Here is a 15,774-nt window from a genome sequence, read left to right on the forward strand (position 1 = left end):
AGGCTGGTATGCATGGGCAACTGCTGGTCTTCCATAAACAACTTTGCTTGGACTTGTGCCTTGGAGGGGGGAATTTCTAGGTACAATCCCAAGGTCATTCACGACCAAAAGTGGTCTTTACCCTTTTTCTTTCAGTAGAATAATCTGAATGCTAAAGGGTTAAAAAAACACAATATCAAAGATCTACTTACAGCTCTCCTAAACACTCCAGTAGTGTAAGGTTGTTCTTATCTTTCTCATGTTCATTTAGGAGTATGTTGATGATAACTTGCATGTTGTAGAGGTTGTGTGGCCACGACCGAATCAGATGAAGGAAACCCTGGAATTAAGCAGAGGAACACTGCATGAAGCAAGACATGTTTCCATTGCAAAATTGTATTTAAAACACAAGAACATTATATAATTTGATATGTAACAATATGCAACATCATATAACATTATGTAAGACTGTATTTTCATAAAGCACCATGTTTTTAGATAATACACCATTGAACATTTTTTTAGGTGATATGCCAGCCAAAGATTTAGTGGCATATGGCAATCCAGTGAAGGAATATAAAGAGAATACTTTATATGAAGGATTTAGAAACACACAAACACACATATATCTATGTAGAACAATGTAGAACCTTGTAGGCAATGTCATGAGACAGTAAAACTATCTAAATTTATTTTTGGTCTTTTGTAGAGCCAATGAAGAAGCTTCTATGTGGTTTTTCAACTTGCTAGAAATCACAGCCAAATCTCTCTCAGAAATCTTACATCCCCCACCCCCATCCTAGAAAGGGACATGCTGGACAATGAGGTCCAGGGGGCATTGTACCAAAAAAAAGACATGTCTGTTGAATCAGGACTGACCTGTATCTAAGCAACAATAGTTCTAGCAATTTATTGATATGGCCATGGTATATAGCATATTAAAAACACAGCTAGTCATAGTATTTAAGACACACTATGTACATATATTAACCACCTGAGATTGTGTGTTTATCATTAAATACATGATGTTTATATATATAATATTAAGTACATGAGTTGTGCGTAGATTGTATCAAATACAAGAAGTCATTGTTAGCATTATTTTACATCTGCTTCTCTGTTCTGGCATGGATTGGACAATTTTTTTTCTTAGAGTATTTTTATGGACAAATACTCTTCTTGTTACTAAAAAAATAAATAAATAAATAAAAGAAAAGAAAAAAGAAGACCAGTTTGTCCATGACTGGAACATTTTACTGAATCAAGAATAACATTATGAAACCATTTGTGACCTTACCTCATGATCTGTTCTCAAGAATTCATTAAGGACTACTTCATAGATATGTGGGCTGAGTAAAGGATCACCACAGGGAAGGTGGGGGGCCAAGATCTGACAAAATAACCAAGAGAAATTCTGACATTAGATAAGCTATTTAATTCATAATACCAAATACATATATAAAACACAATATACATGCCAATATTATATAAAGCACAATTGGTGCAAGAATGGCTGTTTGTTGGGACGCTTGCTTCTCAACCACATGGTTTTTGGTTCAGTTCCACAATGTGGCACCTAGAGCAGGTGTCTTCTGTTAAATCTTTGGATCAACCTAAGCTGTAAGAAAGGATTTCTTAAAGGGAAACTGATAGAGATCCATCATGGGTGTGTGTGTGTGTGTGTGTTTGCATATGTCGTCAGAAATAGGCAAGGGTTGGTGACAGGAAGGGCATCTGGCTACAGAAAATCTGCCTTAACTAGTTCTGTCTGACACATGTATTGTTTTACATAATATTGATTTCAAGTGTTGGTACAAGGTTAGTAAGTTAGTAAGTTTAGTGGAAGAGGTAAGTTGATTACATCAACCCCAGTACTCAGCTAGTACTTATTTTATCAACCCCAAAAGGGTCAAAGGCAAAGTTGACCTTGGTGGAATTTGAACTCAGAATGTAAAGATGGATGAAATGCTGCTAAGCATTTTGCCAGGTGTGGTAATGATTCCGCCAGCTCACCGCCTTACTGTTTTATATAATATTGATATGTATGTTGTATAGAGCATGTTTAAATGCAAGCATGAAAAAGTGGATATTAAACTGATGATGATGATATATCCAACATACATAAAATATCAGCAATATATAAAATACAATAAAACAAATATCATCATCATTTAACTTTCTTGTACCATGGACTGGATAGTTTGTTTGGTAGGATCCGATGGATCCAAGGACTGCATCATACTCCAATATCTGTTTTGGCATAGTTTTTAAAGCTGCATGTCCTTCCAAATGCCATCTACTTTACAGTGTGTACTGGATGCTTTTCTCTTTCTTCCAGAGCAGGTTCAGTGGGAAGGGGAGCTACATGACCCCTCATATTTAGGAGAGAATTAGAAATGAAATCAGTAGTAGACGCAGAGCCAGAAAATACTTCAGTCCCCAACGACAACTGCTGAACCCTACAAAATTCAAGTATGGACCACAATAGAACAACACATCCACATCTGGGAAAGTGGTGTTGCTCTACACACTTGACCAAACAGACCTATGACATAAGGTGTTCCAAGTGTGACCATTCCATATATTTTGTATTTCACAAGGAGTTATGCTTGTAGGACCTCACTTTTATTGAGCACAGCAAAACACTATTCATCAGTCCTTTGTTACCTCCACCATGAAGCATAACATCTGGAGATCAGTCTTCACTATTTTGTCCCTTATCCTCCTGGCTCTGCCTCTTCCACAAGTTCCATACACTTTAAGTCACTCACAAACATACTCCAACCTCTGGTCCACAGACATGCTGTATCCCCTCTCTGCCTTTCCTACCACTACTTGAGTGGCTGAGTGGCCGCTACTCCTGGTAGGTCTCTTGTGCTATCTCAACTCACGCACTCCCAACTCATTCATTTCTCCTCCTCCCATTATCCATGTTGTATTCTTCACTCTCCAGATTTCCAACTAACCCCTATACCCAGTCCCTCCTTTCTAGAATGCCATATCTCAGGAATCCCCTCTCTATAGGTGTCAGCCTGTGACTATTTAACAATATTGATTTCACCAGTTTGAGAAGGATGCTGCGGCTATAGGCACACTCACTTTCCTCTAGACAGAAACCAATTAAAAAAAAATCAATATATCATAAAACAATACCTTAACACATACAATATATAAACACAATGTAACATATAATGGTTTCTGTCTGAGATGATTGTTTTTGTTAATAGATCAAACCAATTGAAATGTAATTTAGCTGTAAATATTGATTTTAAATTTTGGCACAAGGCCAGCAAGTGTGAGGAGGGGATAGTCAATTACATCAACCCTAGTGTTTAATTGGTGCTTATTTCATCAACCCCAAAAGGACAAAAGACAATGTGGACCTCGGCAGAATTTGAACTCAGAACGTAAAGCCAGACAAAATGCCATTAAACATTTTGCCCATTGTGCTAACGATTTTGCCAACTCTCTACTTTAAGTTAGAGCTATATTGGTTTCAAATTTTGACACAAGGCTGGCGATTTGAGGGAGGATGTAAATCAATTACATCATCCCCAGTGCTCAACTGGTACTTATTTTATCAATCCCGAAAGGATGAAAGGCAAAGTTGATCTTGGCAGAATTTGAATTAAGAATGCAAAACCAGATGGAATGCCACTAAGCATTTTGCTGGCTCCTGTGCTGATGGCATGTAAAAAGCACCAACTACTCTCTCAGAGTGGCTGGCGTTAGGAAAGGTATCCAGCTGTAGAAACATTGCCAGATCAGATTGGAGTCTGGTGCAGCTGCTGGCTTTCCAGACCTCAGTCAAACCATCCAACCCATGCCAGCATGGAAAACGGATGCTAAACGATGATGTAACATATGCAAGGCACTGAAAAAAACCGTCTTGAGAGAGAGGGGGGAGGGAGGGAAAGGGGAGTGGGGGGAGAGAAAGGGGAGCAGAGGGAGAGAAAGGGGAGCAGAGGAAGAGAAAGGGAGAAGAGGGAGAGAGAAAGAAAGGAGGCAAGAGGGAGAGAGAGAAAGGGAGAGAGAGAGAGAGAGAGAGAGAGAGAGAGAGAGAGAGAGAGAGAGAGAGAGAGAGAGGAAACAATTTTATAACAAAACAACAAAATAACATGAAAATAATATCTGATTTGGTGAGTGATAGCTCTAAGATGAAATCCTCTTGCAAGTGCAAGGAAAGAAGTGTGCATCTGTGAGTGTGAACGTGTGTGTACTAACCTTAAGTTGACCAATATCATTGAACTTTTCAAACGTGGACTCCCAAAGTTCTTTCTTACGTCCCAATATTCGGACACACAGTTGGGCTGCTTCTTCATATTCAGCAGCCTCGAGGAGATGATCTAAGTATTGCTTTCCGAGTTCCTGAAAATAAAATAAATTATTACAAGATTCTGTACTTAACTATTTGCAGTGCTTCCATCACATTTCATTTCATACGTGAAATGGTGCAGTTTTATGGAGATCTAACCAACACTCATGAGGATGCTGATAATGAAGATAGTGGTCATGATGATGATGATGCTAATGAAGATGGTCATGATGATGGTGCTAATGATGATGATGGAATTATGTAAATTTAATAAGTTACCTGGACATTATGTTTTTTCAGTTCTCTACTGTGAGCCATAGCAGATTCCATTGCATCCTGGTTTATGAGATAGAGAAGAAAAAAACAACAATATGGATATAATAATAATAATAATAATAATAATAATAATAATAATAATAATAATAATAATAATAAAAATAGTAGTAGTACATGGAACAAATAGGGGCTGCAGTAAGAGTGGAGCACTTGCAGAAAACAGCACTGCTTGGAACCACGTGAATACTCTGGATGGTGCTCGAAAAATAAGGAGTATTACCTCAGTTCACTAATAGTGAACAGCTGACACCATAGTACATCTCAAGCATTAGAAGCTGTGCAAAGACAATAAAATAATGATAATAATAATAATAAAAATAAATAGACAAAGCAAAATCCCAACAATGGTTGAGAATCTCAGGATTCAAAGAAGAGGCTAACCCTAACAACCAGATTTGAGAAATTGACATAAGGGCAGAACATGCTCAGAAAACTGTTTTATTGGGGACAGTGAGAATTTTGAGACTGGTACTTGGATGTTAAGCATCATGGAAGAAGACCCTGTGAGACCCTTGACAACAGGTTGTAGTCCACTCTTACAGCATTAGCCAGAGCAAGTGAAACTGAAGCTCAGAAGTTTATTAATAATAATAATAATAATAATAACAGGCAGTGCTCCAGCATGGCAGCAGTCATATGACTGAAACAAATAAAAGAATAACAGAACAATGATGATGATGATGCTGATTTTATATCTATTTGTCTGTCTGTCTATCTATCTATCTATATATATATTTTCAATTCCCAAGCGTTATACTAATACATCTGTTTGTTTTCTACACCACCTGTCTTCGTCTGTTGTTTTTTTGTGAATTATATATATATATATATATATATATATATATATATATATATATATATATATATACATACATCAAATGAAAGACAGATGGAATTAACCAGTAAGCTACCAGGTGTAAACTATTCATTTTATTATCCATTATATATATATATATATATAAAGCTTTAAAAATTACACTGTGGCTAGGAATAAAATTGCCAAGGAAAACATGCTCTGCAAAGAATTACCATTTTCCAAGACCATCCACCCATGAACCAAAGAGGAAGCATCTATATAGTTGCTTGATCTGCTAAAAGAAGCAACCACATGTCCCTCAAACTGCACCCCACCATCTTTGAAAAAGGTAGATCAAGCAGTTCTAGATTATACTATTTCTGCAAAGAGGAAGAGGAGGAGGGAGAAAGAAAGAAAGTTTAGGAGGAGGAGGAGGAGGAGGAGGACTAAATGTTTCTGATTATAAATCGGAGCTGGAACTAAACAACAACAACAACAATAACTCACTGAAAGACAAATACTTCCATTTTAGTATTCTTTACTAGGCTCCTGTGGTCATGCTGGAGCACTGCTGTCAAAGGTTTTTAGTTGATCATATGGACTCCAGCTCTTATTTCAGTCTGATATTTATTTTATTGAATAGCTAAGTAACTTTTTGACATAAAAGGACCCTATCAATACATATTTTGTAATAATAAACATAAACACACACACACACACACACATAACAAGCTTCTACAGTTTCCATCAATCAAATTTCACTTGTAAAGCATCAGCCAAACTGAGGCTACAAGTAGAAGACATTTGCCTTGGATGTCAGACAGTAGGGTTGAACCAGGGACCATATGGTTGCAAAGTAAACTTCTTAACCACAACCATGACCATACCATATACATTTTATGAACAATAAATATCATTATGAGATATTTGGATCTCAAAATGGAATTCAGTAGACGGAACTATGTTTTGCTGTAGCTTAGTGAAAGCAAACGGCAGTATTTATACATCAGATCTGGATATGTTTGGCTTCCAGGATTCCAATTACAGCTTCTGGAAGTCTGTGCAAGATTCCAATGGCTTAATGCCAGAAACTTCTATTCACTGCGTTAAATGTTGGCATAAACACGGTGATGTCATGTATATATAGACAGACACATACAAAGACACACACACACAAAATAGTAGGCCTAAGGCAGCATCATATTGATGTTTAGCCATGAGCTAGGTGAGGCAAGATCAAAAGTGTTCCAGTTGTGACCATCACATCTTTTGCCAAAATACAGGGCACCTCAGGCCACATTAACCAATGTATCCATTTCTAAGACAGTACAGTGAGATTTAAGTAGCCAACTTAATTCTACATGTATTGATTCACATAGCCACGTGAGAATGTCCCAGAACATCTGAAAATGTTACCTGAGATAGAGAGATGGCCTTCCTTGAGACAAATTTAACACTCATTCTTTTGATACCACAGAATCAGATTTTAGCATTACTCACCTTCCCATGGTACCTATTTTGCAAGTATCTAAAGCAGTGATTCCCCACCAGTGGGGCCTGGGAAATTTGTGGTGTGGTGTGGTGCTGCAGTTGCCAGGCACAAGGCTATCTTTAAAGTGATTCATGTCTTTTTCTTAGTCAATAATGTGTGTTTTTTTTTGTACTTAGTACTTAATAAAAGAGTTACCAGTAGATTCTTTTGTATTAAATAATTGAGATAAAATATTAAAAAATAAAGCTGTTTTTTTTTCAACCACCAGTGGGGCATCATTTTTCTGGGAAGTTATACTGGGTCCTGGGAGAAAATAAACTGGAAAACACAGATCTAAAGTGAGCCATTGAGAATCCAGTTACAACATCCAGGTTCAATGATGGAAGACAAAACCTCTTTGACTAACATTTACTCTGATTCAGTCAACTGTGACCTGTCCTGACCAGATACACTGACAATACTCAACTATACTGACCTCATAACGTTCGTGCTCCAATAACCAGGTAATGTGGTCGTCTTGATCTCTCAGTTTGGCCACAACAACGTCCTTAGGGCTAATGAGGAAGTAAAGACTTTCTTCAACAACACACTCTGTAATAGACAGACCCAGTTACATGAGAATCTTCATAACAAAGACATCAGTTATTGTAATGGATAGGAAGTTATTAAGTAGTAAGAAAGTTGATTAATTACAGTTAATAATATCATGTTAATTCACAAATCTTACTAGAATCCTCCCCAATAGTTACAACCAAAATATATTTCTGCCTTCACACTGGGATAATTTTTAAAAACTTGTTGAGTCTGGAGGAAGGGGCAATGTCCATGACACTTGCTGGCTCTCTGAGACTTGTGAGCTTGATGCCATTAATGTTTTGTTTGAAACTGCTGCAGATCAATACCTTCAGGGAAAAGGTTCCAGAGCGCCAATGTATTGGAGAGAGATAAGTGGGCAAAATGGTTAATGCCAGACTGAGAACATTGGATGCACCAAGGATGACAAGATTTGGAGAGATGAGTGGCTTGGGGGTATCTAAGTGGTGGAGGTATGAGACCAGCCAGCTCTGAGGAGCAGAGGCCATTATAGTAACAATAGAAAAGGCAAAGAGAGGACACAGCAAACCTGTGGGCCAAAGGCTAGAGTATGCCTCATCATCACCATTTTTTTACTAATTACTTTTGCATGTTTGCATAGGTTGGATGGTGTTAATTGGGGAAGATTTTCTATGACCAGACATGTTTATGCAGAATATTGGAAAAGAGTGACACTGCTTGTATGAGAGTGACACTCATAACTATCACACAATTTTAAGAGAAGGAGATACGAACATACACTCACACACTATATATATATATATATATATATATATATATATGATGGGTTTCATTCTATCAAATTCGTCCACAGGTGTTTGGCTGGCCTGGAGCTACAGTAGAAGACTCTTGTCCAAAGTGCCATGCAGTGGGACTGAACCCGAATTCATAAGGCTGGGAAGAAAACCTCTTAACCACACAGCTATGCATAAAAATGAACTACTAATTATTACAATTTACACAGTAATAATCAATTATTCATGTTGTGTAGTTCTAGATAGCTGAACACGGGGTGGGTTAAATGATCAGTTGTGATTCACAGATCCAATGTTTCAGATCCACACTTTGGCAAGCAGTAGTATGGCAGCCCAGGCAAGTTTTATTTCTTCACTGTCTGGTCTATTCATGCATGTGTTGAGTCCTGGTTGTGGTCACAATGGGAATGGGAAAGGTAGAGGCTGTTGAAGTATGCAATAAAAAAAAAAAGTCAGAAGCTGTAGGGTACAGTGTGAAATACTTACCAAGATGATAGTCAAAACATCTGTATTCTTCGAATCCTCGGAAGGATAAAGCATCATCAGATATCTCCTCATAGTAATTTTCCTCTGGTTCCCATATCTGAAGGTGGGGTCGGTCAGCTTTGAACTTACCACCCTGTGAGAGAAAATAAACCATGTCAAATCATTTATGAGAGAGAGGTGATAAAACATTTGTCATCTAGAGTGTTAGTCATTTTATGTCAGTAAGGAGGAGGAGGAGAAGAAGAAGAAAAAACAGAAGACATATTCAACCAATCACAAAACATGCTCAGTACAGTTACAATAGATCTTTAAGTTGGCAAGAAATGGCTATCATTTCTAGCAGATCAAGTGGCCACTTAGAGGCTCCCTTGGTTAAATAAATGTAACAATGAACCATAGTGGTACAATCACTTCTCACTATACCAGTCACACTCAGACATTCTCTCTATCCCACATTTGTACCTATACACAGACCCACACATACACAAATGCTCAAATACATACATGCATACACACACACAAACCCTGTTTAACACTTGCACACACACACACACACTGTTCAGACTTGCACATATACACAGACACAGGTAATCACACAGGGTCTCTTTCCCTCCCTGACATACACACACATAAATACACTCCTCGTCTCAACCTTTTACCACACATGCCAGATTGGGTGTTATATTCATAGAGTTAGTTAGTAAAAAAAAAAAAAGGTGCTAAATTAATTTAATTTAGTGAAGTAGACACTGACCTCGATATGTTGGCCTTCTTTGTCATAGGTGAAGACAACCAGATTGTTTTCCAGTGGTGCTATTCCACATATGTAGCAGTTAGATTCTGGTGTGGTAGTGAACATGTGGGCTGTAAGAGACCAGAAGGGGAAGAGTTAGGGTTATTTGAAGATGGGGTGCTTGCTGATGTTGTTTGTGCGTGCATGGTGGTGATAAGGAACTTAACACAGTTGATGGGGGGGAGGGAATGTATATAGAGGGAAGAGGTACATGGGGGAAGATCATGGTGATAAGAGAGGGAAAAGACAAGATGGCAGGAAAAGAAGAAAGAGAAAGAGAGGACAACAGAACAGAAACACAGTAAGTCAGTGTGACAACAGGATAGATGGGTGGTCAAACATGGAAAGAGACAATAGAACATATTTTTATATATATACATACAAGTCCTGATCAAAAAGTATCAGGACTGTTGCTATGGTAACGAGGCTAAAGTACACAGATTGACCTTGAACTCTGCTGTGCATGCACATTAAGTTATAGCATTATCACTCATTTCTGTTGTTTATGACAGTGCTTGGAAGTAAAGTGTGTAGAGTATGGTTGTGAGACAGAATTGCATGCATCTAGTGAGTGGCAACTCCGCCATGACAATGCACCTATACCCATTTAGCACAGCTTGTGCAACAGGTTTTGGCCAAGCACAACATTCCCCAGGTTTGACAACCATCATATTTCCCAGATCTTGCCCCTTGTGACTTCTCTTACCAAAATTTCAAATTGCACTTGAAAGGGATGCAACAAGGCAGCTGCTTGCTGTCCCCATAAAAGGAGTTCCAGGAATGCTTCCATGAATGGAACTGATGCTGGATAAAGTGTGTGGCTTCAAAAGGGAACTACTTCAAAGGGGATTAAATGCCAAATTGGTATGTGTTGTAAGCACCAGTCCCAATTCCTTTTAGTCAGACCTCGTAAATAATTCATATACACACAGGAATAACTGTGTAGTTAAGAAGCTTGCTCTGCAACCACATGGTTTAAGGTTCAATTCCTTTAACCGTTCATCACTAGGCACAAAGCCACTTCCTACAATACTACTCCCATTTCATTTGAGAGGTCTTGTCTAGCAATTTAGTTGGTGACCTCTGAGTGTTGGTGCCACTTAAAAAGCACCCAGTACACTGTAAAGTGGTTGGTGCTAGGATGGGCATCCAGCTGTAGAACACATACCAAAGCATAGAGTAGAGATCGGTGCAGTCAGTTGGCTTGCCAGCTTCTGTCACACTATCCAACCTATGCCTGTATGGAAGATAGATGTTAAATGATGATGATGATAATGATGATGTATATGTGTATGTGTTTATGTTTGTCCCTGACCACTGCCTGACAACTGGTATTTGTTTATATCTCTGTAACTAAGCAGTTTGGCAAAAGAGATTAATAGAATAAGTACCAGACTTAAAAGTAAGTATGGGGGTTGATTTGTTTGACTAAGCCCTTCAAGGCAGTGCCCCGGCATGCTGCAGTCCAATAAGTGAAACAAGTAAAAGGTCAAAGATAGGCAGCAGTGTACCAAATGTTATAGACAAAAAATTCTTAATGAAGTGAAATCTGACTCTACCATCAAGTTGGAGAGAAAGAAAACAGAGACCCAATGGCAACTGTTAGCAACTCTCAAAGAAAAGGTGAGATAATTTTAATAAATTAAGAATCAATTTTTACAGGAAATTGCATTTTCTTGTTTAGGAGAAAAATCTGATTCATAGAAAAATCTGATACATAGAGAATAAAACATATACACATGTTATAGTAGGACTAACAGACAGACAAAAGAACATACACATCTATAGCAAGACTGACAGACAACAGAACATACAGTCGTAAGACAGACAGGCGAACATACACATACATTTATATATAACAGACAAAAATACATATAGTAAGACAAACAGACAACAGAATATGTACATATATAGCAGACATGCAATAAAACATACAGATATATAAATAGACAGCCAGACAATAAGACATACACATACAGAGATAGACAGACAGACAGGCAAATTGAAAGTTATCAAAGAGAAATTAATCTATAATTCTTACTGATTTCCACAAAGCGTTCAGGCATATTTGCATCAACATCAGATGTTTTATCACGAACCACACAGATCTGAAAGACATGGGATACAGGTTCAAATTACAAAAGGAAAAAAAAAAAAAAAAAAAAAAAAAAATTAAATTAGAGAAATAGAATCTTTTAATTTTCATGTTTGTTAGTACTTTGGTTCATACTTTGCTATGGTGATAGAGTTTAGCCAACCTAGCAAACCCCCATAAGGGAAGTAGAATAGACATTAGATGGTGTGCGGTGAAAGGGATGAAATGCAGTGTAGAGTATTGGTATGATGAGGAGGGTGTTGGTGATGAAGGTAGAGGATAATGATGAGGATGAAGATATTAAAGGATGGAGGTGGGTAATGATGATGGAGAGTAATAATGTTGATAATGGAGGGAAGGGGAGGATGATGATGGTGAGGGATATAATGATGATAAAGAAAGGAGTTGGTGATAAGAGTGATGATAATAATAAAGGAAGGGGAATAGGGATGAAGATAGTCATGATGATCATAGCAGCTAACAGGGATGGTAGTTGTAGTGATGATGATAACTATGACGACAACAATGATGTTGATAGAAGCCAAGGGCCCATTATTTACACAACGTTTTTATGACAACATCATACACATTTCCATGAATCTCCTTGAAATGTAAAGGACAATGGATAATAATATAGTCCCTGGTATACAGAAAGACAGAATGGTCACAGCTGGAATTCCTTTGAAAGTTAGGCCTGCTCAATGAGACCCAACCAAGGGCTAAACAACAATACATCAACCAAAACATACAATTATTAAGGGTTGGAACTACTGATGAGCCTTAGATTCATTACATCTGTAACAATCAATAAAAGGGTATTGTTAAGGGTGGAAGTAGGTAATGTGAGCCCCAGATCCCTTATATTTATGATTGTTGATGAGAGTGTGTGGTAAACGCCAGCGATAGCAACAAGAATCTTGGTTCCATCAAAACCAACCAATGGAGGAATGTTCTGTTGTCATGAGCCACAGACGGAAACCTTTATGTGGCAACTTGGTCTGTTAGAAATAGCAACCAAATCGTCCTCATATTACTCCTATTGTCTAAAGAGAAAAAACAAGGAAGGAAGGAAAGAAGGAAGGAAGAAGTTTGAAAAACCCCACAAAACAAGAAGAAAAAAACAAAAAGAAAAACAGGATGTTAACAGCGGCAATACTTTTCACTGTAGGTTTGCTTAAGCAAGGATGACCAGAGGCTAAGCAGTAACAATTTTGCTATCAAGAGTAGATGTCCAGGATGACCACCAGCCCTCATTTGATCAACATTTCTAACAACAGCTATTTCATCTTTTATGTGGAGCAGGTTGTCTTAAAATATGTGATCTCCAATTCTTTCAAAAGAATGGTAAGTAGTTTGTTGAGAAAGATTTAGTCAATATGTTGAACAAATTGTGTGATTCTGCAGTTGTTCCTTTCCCTGCCTCAGGTTTCCCTTCCTCAGGTTTCCCTTCCTCAGGTTTCCCTTCACTGACATCGATGGTGATTATGGAGAGGGATTTAAAGAACATAGACTGTATAGAGAAGTTATAAGGGGGAATATTAATGTAGAATGGAAGGGTAATTACATGAAAGGTATGCGAGGAAGAACTAAAAAAACAAAAGATGCATACTTTAATTAAGTCTGCCCAGCCAACCAGCAAGGTTCGGTCATCTTTCCAGCAGAGGTTACACTGATAGAGGTCAGGTCGATTACTGGAAAGAGAATAAATTTTATCAATATTAGTGTTAATAATTAGCAAAGGCATGGCTGTGTGGTTAAGAAGTTTGCTTCACAACCATGTGGCTTCATGTTCAGTTCCAATGTGTGGCACAGAGGGCTAGTACTTTCTCTGATAGTGTCTGTTATTCTAAACAATCAGATAACTTGACTCACACCAGGGCCGGCACTAGGAAGGGCAGGGCCCAATTAGAAAATTGTCAGCGTCACCCTCTACTCTACAAAAGCTGAAGATTGATGTTTTATGCTTCTTGTAGCATGAAAGTCCCAGACAAAAAGTGTCGAGAGTTCGAGGCTCTATCATTAGCCACAATGATATACTAAAAATTTGTCATAGTGTCCTCTGCCTGAGTATGTGTGCAGAGCCCAATTTGAATAAATCTGCCTAATTGGCTTAAAACCAGCCTTGCTCACACCCATGCAACTCCATTAGACTTTAAAAATTAGTTGAGATTAGCACAGTTTTAGCGGTTGTAAGTTAGACCTGGAAGGATGTGTGCCAAAGAGGAAGGAATGAGGGGGAAGTGTTTAAATATATCTCTTATCTTTCACTTGTTTAGGTCATTGAACTGTGGCCATACTGGGGCACTGCCCTGAAGGGTTTAGTCAAGCAAATTGACCCCAGTACTTATTCTATCAGTCTCTTTTGTCAAACCACTAGCAGGATGTAACAAACCAACACCAGCTGTCAAGCAGGTTAGGGTGTGTGTGTGGGGGGGAGCACACACACAAATATATACACTGCCTTCCCCCACCCCACCCCACCATACATGTACAATGGGCTTCCATATAGTTCCTGTCTATCAAATTCCCTGACAAGGAATTGGCTGACGCGAGGCAATAGTAGAAGAAACTTGCTCAATGTACTGCGCAGTGGGACTGAACCTGAAACCATGTGTTTGCAAAGCAAGCTTTTAAACCACACCCCAAATGTTTAAATATTGCCATACCCTGCTGGTAGGTCATGCATCCCACCTTGAGAAACACCAAATTAAAGTTATGGTGTTAGGTAGCTGAGTATACTACAGACATGCCCTTCATGCAATCCTTAGGCAGATTCAGTGAGATGCTATGTATAAAAAAGCTTGCCATTTAAATTACAGGTGCAGTTCACCCACTGGGTTAATGTAGCTTCGGTCTCCCTAAACTATCCTTATAAGGTTTGAATAAATTCAAGCTTGTCATGGAAAATACCTGTCCAATGTGCAGTAGGATTGAACACGAAACCTCATTATTAAAACACAAACTTATTAACTGGTGGACCATGCTTGCACTCTGGTATATAACACAAACATACACACACACACAAGTCATACACATATACAGACATACAAATACATAGCTAGGAATAAAGATATATGCACACATGCATACACACTATGAGAAAGAGACTTAATAGTGTGTATGTATGCATGCATGTACATGAACACATACAGACTACTTACACACACCAACACTGACAGACAAACAGACAAACCTCAGACTCAAGGTTACCAACCCACTCCTTCCTCTTCTCTCAATTTTTCTTCATCATTTCATATGAAATACAAAGATGAAAACATCTTTGTATTTTCTTATTTCTTCTACCACCAACACCATTATTTCACCAAATACAGTTATCTCTCTCTCTCTCTCTCTCTCTCTCTCATTTTTCATTTCATTTATGTTTTAATTTTGTTTGATAAATCTCTGCATTTTAATTAACATCGATTTTTAAATATATATATATATATATATATATATATATACACACACACACATATAAAGCATTTTTTATTTTTTAATCATTTAAAAATAACATCAAAAACAACAAGAACAATAATAATAATCATCAATTGAAAACATTTACCTATGATCTTTTGGAATGTTGGTTATGCGGCACTCTAGACTCATGTCATAGATTTTCACACCCTGAGGAGGAAAACAAAAACACAAAGATAAACATATGTTTATTTGCTTTAATAGTGCAAGGGAGAAGTAGAGGGGGTCCCCAGTTTCTTTATCTTAATCCTCCTTCTCCTCTTCTTCCTCATTCCCCATACCATCAACCCATCACTCTCTCAATAATCACCCCCACTCCCACCAGCCAATTGAATGTTTAAAATCATCAATCACTGTTTTTACTGTTCTTTAATCATTCTAGTGTGGGTTGGATAGATCTGTTTTGTAACATTTGAAATTTAAATATTTCCTTAGGCTTTAAAGGGCTGGTGTTGCTATTTAACTCAAGATCAAACCTTACTAAATATATTCCAGTGGTGATCATCCCACCCCTTTTAGGGCCATGGATTACTATCAAGCCATTCTCTCTGTTCATGGATTTACCTAATGAATATGTTTTAATTGGATTTCTTCTCCCTTTCTGGACATAATGAACCACAATAATTACCATTGATGAGGAATATTCTTTCACCATT

The 15,774-nt window shown here is 37.9% G+C and overlaps 1 protein-coding gene across 7 annotated transcripts in view; it reads right to left on the reverse strand.

The window, feature by feature from the left end:
- The window catches only part of LOC106883153 (vacuolar protein sorting-associated protein 41 homolog), a 171,355-nt gene that overhangs the window by 18,984 nt on the left and 136,597 nt on the right, over positions 1–15,774 (reverse strand). For all 7 annotated transcript variants that reach the window (XR_016244991.1, XR_016244990.1, XR_016244989.1 and 4 more), the window contains 10 exons: positions 15,207–15,268; positions 13,251–13,332; positions 11,588–11,654; positions 9,508–9,617; positions 8,754–8,886; positions 7,394–7,509; positions 4,574–4,630; positions 4,204–4,347; positions 1,277–1,369; positions 192–319 (listed from right to left, as the gene is read on the reverse strand). Coding sequence is in view for 4 of the 7 variants with exons in the window: in XM_014934065.3 (XP_014789551.1) it covers positions 192–319; positions 1,277–1,369; positions 4,204–4,347; positions 4,574–4,630; positions 7,394–7,509; positions 8,754–8,886; positions 9,508–9,617; positions 11,588–11,654; positions 13,251–13,332; positions 15,207–15,268 (992 nt within the window). In the remaining 3 variants the exon portion in view is untranslated. The remainder of the gene's footprint in view (positions 1–191; positions 320–1,276; positions 1,370–4,203; positions 4,348–4,573; positions 4,631–7,393; positions 7,510–8,753; positions 8,887–9,507; positions 9,618–11,587; positions 11,655–13,250; positions 13,333–15,206; positions 15,269–15,774) is intronic.

This window comes from Octopus bimaculoides, chromosome 18 (genome assembly GCF_046866305.1).
Source record: "Octopus bimaculoides isolate indiv1 chromosome 18, ASM4686630v1, whole genome shotgun sequence".
Classification (NCBI taxonomy): Eukaryota; Metazoa; Mollusca; class Cephalopoda; order Octopoda; family Octopodidae; genus Octopus; species Octopus bimaculoides.